Source organism: Carex rostrata, chromosome 4, assembly GCF_964058835.1.
Source record: "Carex rostrata chromosome 4, lpCarRost1.2, whole genome shotgun sequence".
Classification (NCBI taxonomy): Eukaryota; Viridiplantae; Streptophyta; class Magnoliopsida; order Poales; family Cyperaceae; genus Carex; species Carex rostrata.
Genome location: NC_135921.1, coordinates 7713147 through 7728438, shown reverse-complemented (window position 1 = coordinate 7728438; position 15292 = coordinate 7713147). Strand labels below are relative to the sequence as shown.

At 34.2% G+C, this 15292-nt stretch overlaps 1 protein-coding gene across 2 annotated transcripts; it reads right to left on the bottom strand.

Moving 5' to 3' along the window:
• Nucleotides 1-6909: 6909 nt before the first annotated feature.
• Nucleotides 6910-13881, bottom strand: LOC144553023 (uncharacterized). Of its 2 annotated transcripts, none has more exons than XM_078301091.1 (13): nt 13330-13881; nt 12777-12935; nt 12229-12272; nt 11988-12135; nt 11318-11520; nt 10372-10547; nt 9930-10025; nt 9734-9852; nt 9527-9628; nt 9212-9321; nt 8310-8397; nt 7835-8028; nt 6910-7380 (listed from the first exon to the last, which is right to left on the bottom strand). In XM_078301091.1, the coding sequence occupies exons 1-13, from the start codon at nt 13462-13464 to the stop codon at nt 7167-7169; spliced, it is 1788 nt and encodes a 595-aa protein (XP_078157217.1). In that variant the 5' UTR covers nt 13465-13881; the 3' UTR covers nt 6910-7166. The 2 variants fall into 2 exon arrangements, with proteins under 2 accessions (XP_078157217.1, XP_078157219.1); XM_078301093.1 differs by having other exon boundaries at nt 7207-7380; nt 7914-8028; nt 13330-13598.
• Between the last annotated feature and the right edge of the window lie 1411 nt (nt 13882-15292).

Genomic DNA, 15292 nt, shown 5'->3' with positions numbered 1-15292 from the left:
TCCTTCCACCATATACACCATCCCTGTCCTGTAGAGATACTCATTTTGTGGTGGGATGCCTTGTCTATAAGGCATGTACACATGAACCTCTTCTGGCCTAACATCCATAAAAGGCTCCATTGGATTTCTATTATCAGACTGTGGTTGTCTGATCTCAACCTCTTTTTCTTCCCCTTTTGTGTGTATTTTCTGAGATGTTACAGCTCCAGCGTAAGTTCTTTCTTTCTCAACTGCTTTAGTCAATTCTTTGGGTTCCCCTTCTTTTATAACCCCCACATTTTCTTTGTTCCCTTCCTCTAGAAAGCACCTACCAGAGTTATGCCCCAATTTCTTGCATTTAAAGCACCTGATCGGCTCCCTGCACTGAGATCTTTTGTGATCTTTTGCCAAACATCTAAGGCACCTTCTTTCATTAAATGCTTTTGCATACGCCTGTTCAGTTTCCTTTGATGAGAACATTCTCTTAACCAGATTTTTGCCTTCCTCTCTGTAGTTATTGCTGCGAGTTTTGTAGTCTCGATGCTCCCTTTGGCCCCTTCTGGGTCCCACTGTCTGCCATTCCCCTTCTCCATTAGCACCCTCTTGAATGCTTCCCTTGATTTCGCCAAACTGTTGGTTTCTAGCTAATGAAGGATGCAAACGTGGTTGTTGCTTTCTGGGAATACGCCTTCTTTTCCACTTGTCGTTGAAAATCGCCTCTCTATTCACCTGCGTCGCCTCTCTATTCGCCTCTTTATTCGCCTGCGTCGCCTCTCTATTCGCCTGCGTCGCCATTTTTTTTTCTATTAATTATTGAATTTTTTTATACAATCATGCATGATGCATCAATGACTTGTGCCATATAATAATATACATAGGACTTGAACCCTTGTTGTGTGGGGTTGTGAAGGAACGAATACGAACATTAGCATTTGGTCGATCGGAACCGTTAAAATGAAAGAATGTCATATTAATTTCACCATTATAAAATTTGATACAATTCGGGATTCATTTACTAGTTCATCAAAGCAAAACAATATAGCAACATCGCACGGCCGTAAATAGTTTACGTTGGATCTTAATATTATTTAAGTAGAATTTGAAAATTAAATAAAATTTCTATTAAATAATTAACTTATATTTCTAATATGTAATTTTTTATATTTATTTAAACATAACCATATGAAAAGATTTTTCAAATAAAAGAAAAAAAACTATCAGGATCGGTTTTATTGCTAAAAGCCGATCCAGATACTATCAGGATCGGTTTTTAGCAATAAAACCGATCCTGATACAATTTTTTTTTTCAAAATTGGTTCTGTAAAAATAAATAAAAAATAAAAAAAAATAAAAAAAAATAAAAATCAGGGTCGGTTTTTTATAAAAAACCGATCCTAATAGTATCAGGATCGGTTCTTTATAAAAAACCGACCCTGATTTTTTTTTTTTTTTTTTTTTTTTTTTTTTTTTGCAGAACCAATTTTGAAAAAAAAAATTGTATCAGGATCAGTTGTTCTAAACAACCGATCCTAATAGTTTAACTATTAGGATCGGTTTTTTAGAACAACGGATCCTGATACTATCAGGATCGGTTTTTTAGAACAACCGATCCTAATAGTTAAACTATTAGGATCGGTTTTTTAGAACAACCGATCCTGATAGTATCAGGATTGATTTTATAAAAAATCGATCCGGATAGTTCACAAATTAGGATCGGTTGACTAAAAAACCCGATCTAACTAGTTTTTAGGATCGGTTTTGTTCAGAAAACCAATCCAGATAGGTATTAGTATCGGTTGTTTCATATAACCGATCCAGATAGGCCGATCCTGATTCATGTTTTTCCACTAGTGGAGGCCATAAACAACAACCACGAGTGTTGCTTGTATATAAATTACAATTAAAGTTGCTGCGCCGGGTAACATGCATGACTTCCGCCTGATGAGCCATGCATGCATGGGATTTGATCGTGTTTCACAATGATATATGTTAGTCCACATTAATTGGCTGCTTCTGACACGTGAATCATACATTCGTTCATTCTTTCTCATGCGTCCCATCTCCAAATTCATAAATATTCATAAAAACTACACTATGTATATTATTTGTATTTTACTTTTGTCATTGAGTTGGGCGTGCGTTACAATGTGTAGTTAATTTTGTATATTAGACTATAAAGTGTTGAATTTAAAGTTTAAATAGTTAATCTAAATAATTCAACATGTTCTCCGTATTAAAATGTGCTTGGAGACCAAATTTTTTGGAAATTTTTAATTTTTTTTAAAATTTTTTGAAAATCATTGTTTTTCAGAAATTTCTGGACCATAGAAAAACAGTGATTTTCAAAAATTCTAAAAAAATAGCAAATAATTTAAAAAAACATAAAATTTGGTCTCCGAACACATTTTAATATGGATATCAAACTTAACAGTTTGAATCGGTTGTTTGAAAATCAAAACCAACGATTTATAATCCAATGTACAAAAGAGACTATACATTGCAATGCACCATAACCCAACTCTTTGTCATTTCGAAGAGAGAATGCATTTTTTGGTGACTAATATTATATATAAAAAAAATAGAGTAGAACTAGTGTGTTTTTAAGTTCACTAGGTCTCTTTGTGAATTCAACTCTAAAATTTATCAGATTGATTTCAAACGACAAATAAAATCCATCTCCTTTACAAGTGGCATGTCTACAATCTACATACAAAAATTTAAAATTTTAGAATTAATTTTGTACAGTGTCAAGTGGTCAAAAGACGTTCAAAAATGAATTTATAAACCTTCTAATTTTGACAGTTTGACTTTATACTAAATTAATCCGAAAGTTTAATTTTGCATGTAGAATTTGTATGGTAGATGAGTTTCAATATTTCAAATTCGTCATTTGAAACCAATCCGATAAATATTAGAATTGAATTCACAAAGAGAAATTTTATGTACATATAAATAAAATAATATAATATCACATCTAACAATTTTATTTTAATATTTAAATTATTAACGTTTAAAAAAATAAAAACACGATGAAAATATAAAATATAAAGACATTTGCACACTCCTCGTTATTATATTTGTTTATCAAATTCGAGAGCTACGAAACTGACCTACGAATATACCGAATTTTATTTAAAAATAAACAAATTGAATAAACTAAATTAAAAATTATATGTCATTTTCTAATTAAGACATATCAATTTTTGATTTTTTTCTAAATACTTTCTTTAGATATTAAAAACCAGAGTTCATTATTCTCTTCGACATACATTTCTTAGTGCTAACTAAGCTTAATAGCCGTATGCGTTTGTTGGATAGACGAGGTAACGTCAAATAATTAATCGGTATTTAGTAGATTAATCGAAATTTTGCAGATAATTTTGTGTTTTCATAAAAAATATGTATTATATATTCATAATTTATTAAAATAATTAATTTAATAAATCAAACTTATCAAATTAACTTATTTTAACTTAATTTCCTTGTTAATTAATATTTTTAAGAAATTATCATTTAGAAAAGATCCAGACAAAAAAAAACAAAGTATAGTGCATATAACGAATAAATATATAAAAAATAATAAAAATAACTGACTAATCGCCATATAAACAAAAAATGAATTATTAATCAGACTGTTTAAATAGAAAACAGGTGATTAATTGGACAAATCAGTCAATTAGTCGGTCTTTATCTGCAAACAACCTTTCAACAAGTCTGTCAATGACGATTTAGTCACCGCCAATCGCCAATAACTAATCGGTTAATTTGTTGAGCTAAAGGACTGTTTTTACAACACTGGTTCGTAGATTGATACGTGTATTCTAACTTCTTCTTTTTTTTATTTCATTGGTAATTACATAGCAAGTTTTTTTAGCGATAAAGATTGTCAATTCTAGATTATGTAATAGATTAGAATATGACATCTTAAATAATTATTTGATTATTTATATTGAAAAAGAAATATCGGAAAAGATCAAGGTAGACGTAATAGTCTAATAGATGATTCTGTTAAGATGAAAAATATATAGATCTCATTTCTTCTCAATTAATAACAACTTTTCTAATATTAACTAATGTGAATTTAATTTTGGATCATTTAATATTAAGCTTTATATTTTATACAATATATCATAATTTTTTGTTATTTTTTTTAACCGGGACATGTCTTTATTTAAACAACTTTGATTTAAATTAAAATTATACAGAAATACTTGCATGTTCCCGTATCAATGTAAAATTGGAGCATGGCTTCTCGGCGCCGCGCCGCGCCGAGCCGCCGTAGGACCGTGTTCGAAAATATTACGTACGCTTGATCCTTAAATTAAGTAAATATAAAATGTTTTACGAGAGATTGTTTGGCTTTTGATTAGGTGCAACGAACGAAGAGGTCAGTGGCGATCGGTGTTCAATACCACGCCTAATCAAAAATTTCAATTTTTGTACGGCACCTACCCCAAGGCGTCAGGGAGAGGGAAATGCCAAAGAATGTACCGAGAATTGATCTGGCTTTTTGGATCAAATCTTTCAAACACATTGTCACATTGACCCCATTGATTTCTTAACATCATTTGAAAGTCTTAAGAGGAGCGATGAAAAATAAAAGCAACAAAAATTGGCATCTGTCCATCTATTTTAAATCAAACGATCAGAATTGAAAAATAGCATTCTTCTATATTTTTTTATTGGGAAGGAGGAAAACAACAAAATTGGCCCGAAATTTTTATTAATAGGAAAAATATTAATTAAATATCGAGATTAGAGGAAGCTTTTGAATTTTTTTCAGAAATAGAGAAAACAGGATGGGAAATCACGGCCACTGGCCGTTATGCTTTATCCCGGCCATAGTGAGCTGCTTAATTATCTAACTAAACCGTTAATTAATAACTGAACCGGACGGACAAAAAACTGAAAAAACCCTGTTCGTTATGGGGTAAAACGGCATATGTCCGTGATGCGCCATAGGCCGTGATGGGTCTTCGTAGTTGTAGTCCCTTGTCCGTGATGGCCCATCATGGCCCCCCCCCCCCCCTTTTTTTTTTCTCTCCGTCCGGTACTACGCATCACGGACAAGGTTTGGTTTTTATTTTTTTTCGCTGTTTATTTCCTGGCCGTAGCGTCCCATCACGGACACTGTCCGTTTCAAGCCATAACGGACTGTTTTTTTTTTTGTTTTTTTCCCGGTTCACCAGTTAGAGCTTAGTGGAGGATAATTAAGCACTAACTATGGTTGGAATAAAGCATAACGGCCAGTGGCTGTGATTTCCCATTTCGTTTTTCCTATTTCTGAAAAAAATTCAAAAGCTTCATCTAATATCGATATTTAATTAATATTTTTCCTATTAATAAAAATTTCGGCAAAATTGGCATCAGTCTTGATTGGCTGCTAGCTCAATTGGGGCACTGTATATAGCCGTTGATCTGAATGTCAAATGTGATTGATGGTTTATATTGACTGGATTATTTGTGTAACTGATCAGCTACAAAAAGTCCATCCTCATGACCTCATCCTCTCTTTTAAAGGCTCTTCATCCACCCCATTCTATTCTGAATAAAGAATGCCAAGACGGTATTATCTAATAATTTTCACAAAAACTGATATCATAAAACAATACAAGCAGTTATACGATTCATTCGATGTGGAAAAATTTTAGTTAACATGTGCAGATGCTGAAAACATTCAATTACTATTGGGCTTGGCCGCTTGGCCCATTTCTATATTTAGGTCTGTTTCAAAATCATAGGTTAACCTAACCATCTAAATTGTCCGTGTCGAAATATCCACTAAAAACCCAAATTTTTGTATGAATCTAAAATTACGGACTCATTATTCATTTTTTTTTTTCTGACATAGTTTGTATGCATGCGAGTGCCTACTAAAATTTTATTCAAAATTAAGAAATAATTTCAAAAAGTGTTATATATTAATTTACCACGGGTTGAGCAGGGAAGGAAAGGAGAGAACAAAACCAAGAGAATAGAGATGGATGCGAGTAATAGAGGAATTCCCCTAGGCACCACACAATTACAAAAAAGGAAGAAAGAAAGACTAGCAAAAGTTTTCCCAGTAAGTGTCATTAATTAGGGGTTTCAAAATGGGTTCCCTTTCCAAGAATATGTAAGCAGATGCATGGCTGTTAATGGCACTTAACATGCTTGCGATTGACTCACAAACCTAAATTTCTTAAGAATACAATAAAAATACTGAAATAAACAAGACTTGCTCGATCAAGGACAGAGAATTTAACAGGATAATTGAGGCATAATCATGTAATAATTTGGGTTTTCACATTAGTAAGTAAAACGAGGAAATGATCCAGCCTAATTAATAATGCAGCTACTGTAGCCTATTTTCTTGAACAATATTTATGTTATTACTATTTTTTTTTTTATAGGAGGGTATAGTACATCTCAACATCATCTAGATATTTTTTTTCGATGTTATTCTCAAGAATTAAATATGCCCACGGAGAGACAGGGCTCGCACCACTGCGCTAAACCCGCAATTCACCATTATGGCATTCTTGAATAAAGCACAAGCAGTAGTTTAAAAAAAATAGTAATATGAGGATCAACTAAAACAACCAAGAACAAAGATTTTCTGTGGCAGGATAGTAAAAAAAAGAATATGTATCAGACTACTGATGCTGGTCGCCAACCAGATATTGAATCAGTTTTTATATGGCAGGATCTTATCTATCCTCTGTATCATGTTCGTTCTGCAACATCTGAAAATAACAAGCACAGCTGCAATATGAGATCAGAGAGAGTGTTTCTCTCTTTCTCAATCTCAGGCTCTCTATAAATAATTAAGATAAGAGTGTTGAATAGATAGATGGGTTTCAATCAAGAAACGATATCAGAGAGCAGAGACGGGCCTGATAGTGATACACATATACTTGTGTTCTTATATAACAAGCACAGCCGCAAGACTAACATCATATAAGTGTAACATTGTTTCTAACAATCATTTTTCTTTTTTTTTTCAAAAGTAACTATTAATTAGCATAACAAAAAACAAATTTGGTAAATACCAGATGGCCTGAAAGAACTAAAAGGTCTCTAGTGCAGACACACGGACCATAATTATATTTCTTGCTTACATATGCTCCTTCCCCTCAAAGATCCCAAAAGACAAGATTGACACTGAAAATATATGTTTCTAAGGATGAAATCAGCACCTCCTCAGGTCAACAAGTCGTGTATGCCACATATGCACTGTTAGTGTAACTGTAACTGAGCCTTTGTACAGCTGCAGTATGCAATGAAGGTACCAAAACAGTATCCGGTATGCCAAATGTATTGTCTTTAGTCCCCGACGAGGCAGTTGTGTCTGAATTCAATTTGTCGGAAATCAACTTCAGAGCAGTATTCAATCCCATGGAGGAATGGTCAATTGTGAAACTACATGGAAACCCAACAATTGGAAATACATTTTGTATGCTTGAGTTAATAAAATACAAAAAAAATACTGAAAATAATAGATAATAGGCACAAGGGCCTCATTTGAGCTCTATTAACTTCAGTAACGATATAAATTAAAAATTATGTAAAGCAGAAACAGTTTGATCTTAGAACAGAATAAATATGATTGCCAACAGTATATGCTGGTACTGTATCAAAATAAAAAGGGTATACTCTGAATCAAGATTTCAACTTCACCCAACCAACCCAGAAGGTACGGTGTTCCTGCCAGTAGAGTGTTTAATTGTTTTTTTCTCCCCCCTTCATGGGTGCTTGTCTTTTCGGTGTGTATTGGGCCAAACATAGATTTTAATGCATAAAGTGAAAGAGAAAAAAGGAAATATAAACAGCATCACCAGAACTGGAAGAAAATTAAAGACAGAGTTGGGCATACATTGAGTCAAAGCTCGTCTCATCTGCATTCATTGCAGCACAAATGCCAGAAATAACCCAGGGAGGAATAATTGAATTACTTATTTCAATGCTGTAACAGCTTTTACTGTTAGAAAGCTCTTCAGTGGTGGTGGTATTTTCATTTGACCCAGACAATACCACCATGTCAGCCTTTCTCATCTCCTTGCAACATACCTAAACCAAAGAACATTCAAATTGGAGATCAAGCTGGTAAGATATCCACTAAAATAACAGTGGAAATCCATTGACAATGAATTAATTTGACATTCTTGACAATCATCACGAAATAACTCTAATTTTCAAATCCAACGTTTAGAATATGATGAAATTTGATGCATGTTTTAATGGAAGAATTTAGAAAAATATTGACCAGTTTATCAAGTGAACTCATTATCAATGGATCCGGTCCTTAAAATTAACCAAATGAGAGTAAAAGTAACTTATACAGGTGTTACCTCTAGAAAATTAAGGGAAGAATTTTGGAACGGCACTGGAGAATAAATTAAAGGAACATCACCACCATTAAGTGAAGTAAAAAAGTGTCTACAAACAAAAAGGTAAACAAACTTTGTTCAATATTAAATAAAAGATAGAGCAAATAAAAGAATAAACAAACATAGACATATAACTCGACTTCATACACCTTAGAAATGAAATTTTGCATTTTAAATACCATATACACACAGGAAGGACTAATGATTTCAGATTGACCAGAATTTCCAAGTTCCGAAAGGGCAGGTCATGGGCCTCACCATCAGAGTTTCCATATGATATGGTGGTATACCAATGTGTATATTTTGTTATGGTATTATTCACAGCTTGATACTTTTGCTTAATTATGCTTGGAATGTACAAAGACCTCAGCTGAACTACAGAAAGAAAAATAGAAAAATAAAACAGGTACATACAAGCAAAAGACTAACAGCAGACATCAACTTTTTACACATTACTTTATTTTGCAAGGAATGAAAGCAAAAAAGGTAGCCATGGATTGTGAGATTCAGAAGATAGTTTATTTACACATTACTTTATATATACCTAGAGTGAGAAAAATGGCACGGCAGAGCCGGCTCCGTCATGAAACGGCACGAAACACATGTCTCGTGCCGCAACTATCTTTTGAAATTTTGGCACGGCACACGAAAGATCTAGTCATAGCACGTGGTCACGTGTAATTAGGACCGTTAGATCTTGACCAAATGGTGAATCTTGAATAAACTAACCTAAATTAAGATCAAATGGTATGCGAGTTACATTTGGTCATAGCGTGACTCACATGGCGTGACCATTCGCGTGCCGTGGCCACCCCTTGACATTTTTGTCACGGCACAGCACGTTTTTTCCACTCTATATATACCTGTGGTTCAGTAGAAAATCATATAGACCATGAACACTCTCGTTCCCGTTAAATGACAAGAGAGATTCTGAGGTTCCATCCACATCTGCAAAATGGTCTGTATAAACTGCCTGCAAAAAAATTGAAGTTAGAAAATTATCTTCTTTTTAACAACAGAGAGTTCCAATTTCATAGCAGAAATAATGCAGAAAATCAGCTTCTTTTTAACTCATTTCATTTTGTAAGGCACTGATCTAAGATCATGAGCACAAATTGGCTTACTATAACTAGTATACTTCACTTAGCCCTAAGTGTTAAGTAGAGAAAGTCAAAGACCTGGCCAAGATTTCTTTTTTCTATCTCTGACAGCTCAGCCAAGTCATCTGCTGTAGCCTGCACCCCTTCAGCGTGATAAAGAGGCATGGTAAAGCGAACATCCTATGCAATAAGTCACAAACAACATCACATTACAGAAATATATCAGCAAAGAGAAACGAAGAACTACTAACAATAACAACAATTAAGAAATAAATAAAAATCCACATGTTTTCTAAGCACGGATCTCAAGCTGTTTGTAGATTTTGATAAATAAGCATTGCAGGACCGTTTCTGCCCAGAAAAGTTGCCTCCAACAAAAAGAGCCACAAATTCAGAAGTATATACTGCATTGAAAAAATGGGATTTAGATAGAGCACCAAAACAAATATGTGAAAGAAATGCACAACACCCATAGATTTACCATAAAAGATGCTACATAAGTTCTTTCGAAACTTGCAGTAGATACTGCAAAATGAATTCTCCCAATCCTGCCTTCTATTTTCTAAAAAATCCACATCTACATAAACAGAAGCACAAAGAAAGATGCTCAGAATTTTATGTATAGGAAGGATACATATTTCAAAAGTTGCACTGAACATCTCAGCATAAAACTAAAATGATGTAGCAGCTTAGGTCAATAAGCTGGAATTTCAAACTGATACTGACAAAACCATGGGGTTACCATACTGTGCATAATTAACTGTAATCTGGGGTTACCATATTATACCAAATTGACTATCCAAAAGAAACTGATGGATAATATCATACAGAAAAGGAGAAGGTAGCAGAGTACAACTAAAGCAAAAATCAGGGGTAGAAACTGTACTTAATAATAAAGAAAAAATAAAAACAGGGATAATTACCTCCTTTTACCTTAGATGAGGCCATGGCAGAAATGATGGAAGTTGACAAGGTATCTTGAGGATATCTCCATGAAGATAAAGCCTTCGAAAATAATTCCTCCTTTGTTTGAAACTCTTCCACATGGCAATCGTAGCTCTGAGAAGCAGCAGCATATGTTGCATCTATCCTATGACACCTATAAAATAAAATACAAAATAATGCAGGTTGATCACTTTTTAATGTTTGACAAAAGCATTGTAATATGTAGAGTTCAGACTTAAGGTCATGTTTGATTATGGAGTGAAGTTAATGAGGATTAAATTGCTTACTCCACCTTATTCTTCATATTTTACATTTCGTTTCTTAGTTTAAGTCATGAATTAAATTAATCCACATGAAGGAGTAAGATGTTGGGAAAGAAACCCGTGTCTATGATAGTGGGCCCTACAGGTGGAGAAGTGTGGAGTAAGTTAATCTACCTGGAGAGGTGGAGTAACTTACTCATGATTTACTCACCTCTTACTCCTATTTTACTCCTCATTTGGCTCCTTAAGCACGGAGTAAGGGGTTTACTCCACCTCTTACTCCACAACCAAACATGGCCTAATAGAATAATGTTGCCATACCAGTACCAGTACGCTCTTAAGAGAAAAGGCAAACAAAAAGTCACAAAATGCTCCAAATATAAAGCAAGACAAATAAAGGAAACAAAACAAAATGTCCATTTCTACAAAACAAAATGGCCATTTCTCAGTAACTTCTTACCAGTATGAGATGAAGTGTATTATGTATGGTATCATAATACTGAAAGAGTAAACAAAATGGAAACACAAAGTCACATTAGTGTTTTTCCCCAAGACATAAATCAAGAAAGAAAAGGAAACAAAAGACATGCTGTTGTTGGGATGGTAAAGACCAATATGTGCCAGGCATCTATCCTGGTACAGAGATCATTTATTTACTTACCACTTGACAGAAGACGAGGAAACCAGTCGTAGTGAAGTCTTTAGTGTTAAGTCCAAAGGGGTTTTTTTCCCTGGTATGGAAATCTCAGAAGGACAGATATCAGCAGAGATGGGGCCCACATCATCAAAGCTTCCAGGAGGAATCGAGGGGAAACTGGCAATCATGGGGTCACGTGGCACTCTGAACCCTTTAAGTGCCTTCTCCTGTCAGTGGTAGTAAAAGTCGGCAATATTTTATTTCAAATGGATACTCAGTGAGATGCTTGTTATGTTACCAAGTGGTATGTAATACCAGTTATACAATTAACGACTAGGTTTGTAAATGCATATATGGTATTTTTTATATTATATATGTATCTTTCTTAAGAAAATTTATATTTGAATCCCATGTATGTATAATAATTGTTCCATTATGATCCCCATAGTTGCAAGTTTGTTTATAATATGATTTTGTATCGATGTTAATATTTGACCCCCGCCCCTCCCCCCATTCAAAAAATTTCTGGCTCTGCCCTGGATCAAGTGCGTACATAGCAGAGACCAGACCAAATCTGGGTCAGCTATTGTTGTGTTTGCACAAGCTTTTTGATAGGGCCATGCTCTATCCCAGTGCTGGCGGTGCATCACAAATAAATAGAACAGTTCATAAAATGTGTGCACTAGAACCTTACCATATCAATATGAGCAGGTGACACCGTTTTTTCATCTCTTAGATGGAGTTGGACAACATCGAGCAAAGCACTTTCAATACATTTCTCCGTCGTTTTAAATGCTTTGTTCGCACTTCCCTTGGAAGTTTGTTCAAGGGACTCCAAATTGCTGCATACAAAATAATTTAATGATCCTTTAATACAGGTGAATATATACAAGTAAAAAAGGGATCTTAAAAGAAGAAAAAAAATAAGTTTTTACCTCAAGCTGCTGGCATTATCTACCTCCATTGTCATAGGGGAATCCTAATTTAGAAAGACAAAGGACAAATTTAAGATCAGCAGTGAATTAGACCCCTCTACAAAAAAAACAATCACCTTAATGATTTTGCTCCAAAACATCGTTCCTTCCCAAAGAATGAGCATTTTTGAAAAGTAAACATTAACTTCAGAAAACAGATTGAAAAGTTAACATAGCAGCACACGCATAAATAGAAAAGAGTGGAAGTTTACTATTCTTTCAAAGTGCTTACCAAAGACGCAAGAATTTTGGTATTGACTGATGACTGTAATTTGTATGTTCAAATTTGGATCTCACGAATTTGGTAAATAGAAATACAAGGGCAAAATGGTCATTCTTTGCTCTTTTGCTTAAACATTCTTTCTGGTGTTTTTTGCAATTACATAATTCATGTACCTTGTCTGGAAAAGAGGGAAAATATAATGTGTTTTGTACCAAAAAAAAAAACACAAAAAAACAAAATATGAAACTATAAACAATAGCCAAGAGAAGAAAAGAATAGTTAGTACCTTAACCCCTTCCTTCAAGTAGAATTGTTTACATCTGTCAACAGGCTTTATAATAGGATACGCCTGGGTGACACGGGTATTTACTAACACTGGAACCTTGAAGGGCTGAGTTCCCTTTTCAGCAGGCTTTTCATATGCCCTTCTCTTTGACCATTCTTCCTAAGAAACACAAATGGTGTACAAGAGCATTTAAAATTGCACCACAAGTGGATTCATAAACCAATTGGATTTTCCATGGAGTTCCTAGTTCTTACATAATGCACCATACCAGTTGTATTACAATATATCTATGACACATCTACTGTATCCATCTTATTTCCCCCAAATTAAAGAAATAAAATAAAACCAAAACTGATGAATTTAAATAGGGACTCCCAAGTTTGCATGTGAAACCCCTATTAGGCAATTTGGAAATGTCAAGATAGCTTGTTTTGTTTCTTAACTCAACTTCAGTTTGTACAGTTATATATGCAACATTGGAAACAAGCAAAAGATGTCAATTTTGAAGAAGACTAGAAACAAAGTACACTCAATTAACGAGAAAATGAGCAACCATAGCGCCGATTTCGGAGCGACAGCTTTCGCCCTCAGGGAGGGGACGGCTCTGGGAAGCGAGCAAGGGGCGCCGCTCCTTAGGCTTGCGCTTACTGTTGAGCATCGACTGCGCTTTCTCTTCGTTTCTCGACATATCTTTGTCGCTTGCTCCTTCCTCTTCTATCCCTTCTTTCTCTTTGCTATATATATAGGTTGGAGAGAACGGAAGGGAGCAAAAGGAAATAGGTGAGTAGCGATTGATTAGCCGGGTTTACGAGTTACAAACGAGAGTCGAAAAGAGCGCGACGGCGGAGGAGGGAGGAGGTGGAGATGCCCGGTGGGGGAATCTTGAGATTCCGGTCTTTTGAAGTTTGAACTGAAACTCAAGTGAAGTAAAGTGAAGTGAACTTTCACTTGAGATAACTCTGAATTTTGAAGAGAGCGGAAGAGAGAAGAATTCAAAGTTGATAATTGAAATGCCTTGATATATAAATATATGAATGACTAATCAATTTTTTTTTTAATTTTTTATTTCAAGAATGAGTAATCAAATTGAGGTCTTGAAGATATACGTCAAACTCAACTGAGAGTCTGAGATACTGGAAGCCTTGTTCTGTTGGAAGATGGAATTAATTGATTATGCTCAGCTCAGATACAGCATATATGCAGCATGCAGGATAATTATATGCATCAAGTCATTTTAGTTACTAACAAGGGCCACTGGAAGCCCGAATTAAAAGATGAAGCCCTTCTTCATTTCTTTGCAGTGGTCCTCGAGCCCAAATCAAAAGATGCCCTGTTATTAGAGTTGCTATTGGGTCAAGTCAGGTCCGGATACTATTATATTTGGATCCGTACTTTAAAAGTGTTTGGGTCCGGATCCGGATACCTATCTATCCAAAGATATTTCGAATCCAGTCTTTCGGTTCCGGGTAGATAGATACCCATAACTTGTTTGTAGATTATCGGGTCCGGTTCGGATACGGGGCGGTTCCGAATTCGAAGCGGGTATATGTCATAACTCCAAAGCATTTGAAAAATCATTTACATTTAAATATAATAATTTCTTAAACATCTCATATCATAAATCATTATATATAAATTAAAAACTACTTCAAAATAAAAATTATACTATTGATCTTGTTCATAAATAATAAAATATATCATGCTACATAACACAATAAAAATAATAACTCTATGGTTGAAGAAGAGATATAATTTTAAAAAAGTAAAATATTAGAAATGACGATTTCATTTTTTATGATTCAAAAAATATATAAATAAAATACTAATAATTTGTAGAAATGACATATCAAAATGGATATTAAGGCAAATATTGAAAGATGTATTCATAGCAATAAATTTTACTTAAAAAATTAATGCAGCTGTTACGGAAGAAATAAATTTGGCATCCATCTGTGTATATAAACATAGCGAATATGTGACTGCATTATATTTTCTCACATTCAAGTTGTGAAAAAGTACTGGGTTCACCACGGCTTATGCAAAAATTAATATACAAAGTTGTATTTTTATATATTAATAGTTATTAATATATGCATTATCGGGTATTTATACGGGTTTAGGGTTGGGTTCGGTTATGGGTCGAATAATTAAATAAAACCATATCCTACCCATTAGAGTATCGGTTTCGGATCGGATATTAAATTATTAATTTTGTAACTGTATCCATAATTTAACCGGTTATATTTTTTAAATCATACCATATCCAAATTAATCGGATCCGGTTCGATTCCGAATCGGATCTAGTTCGGTTCTGGGTAATCGGATAAAAGTAGCACCTCTATCTGTTATGTTGAAGAATCTTCAAGAATTTGTAACAATTACCAAGATATGCATGCATGACTCAACAGAGAAATCGTTCAAAAATCAAAACACATGTTGAGGAGTTGAATCCGATAAAGACAATTTAATGAATGATTTGGTTCAAATATACAAACATACAGGGCAGCAGGGGTGTA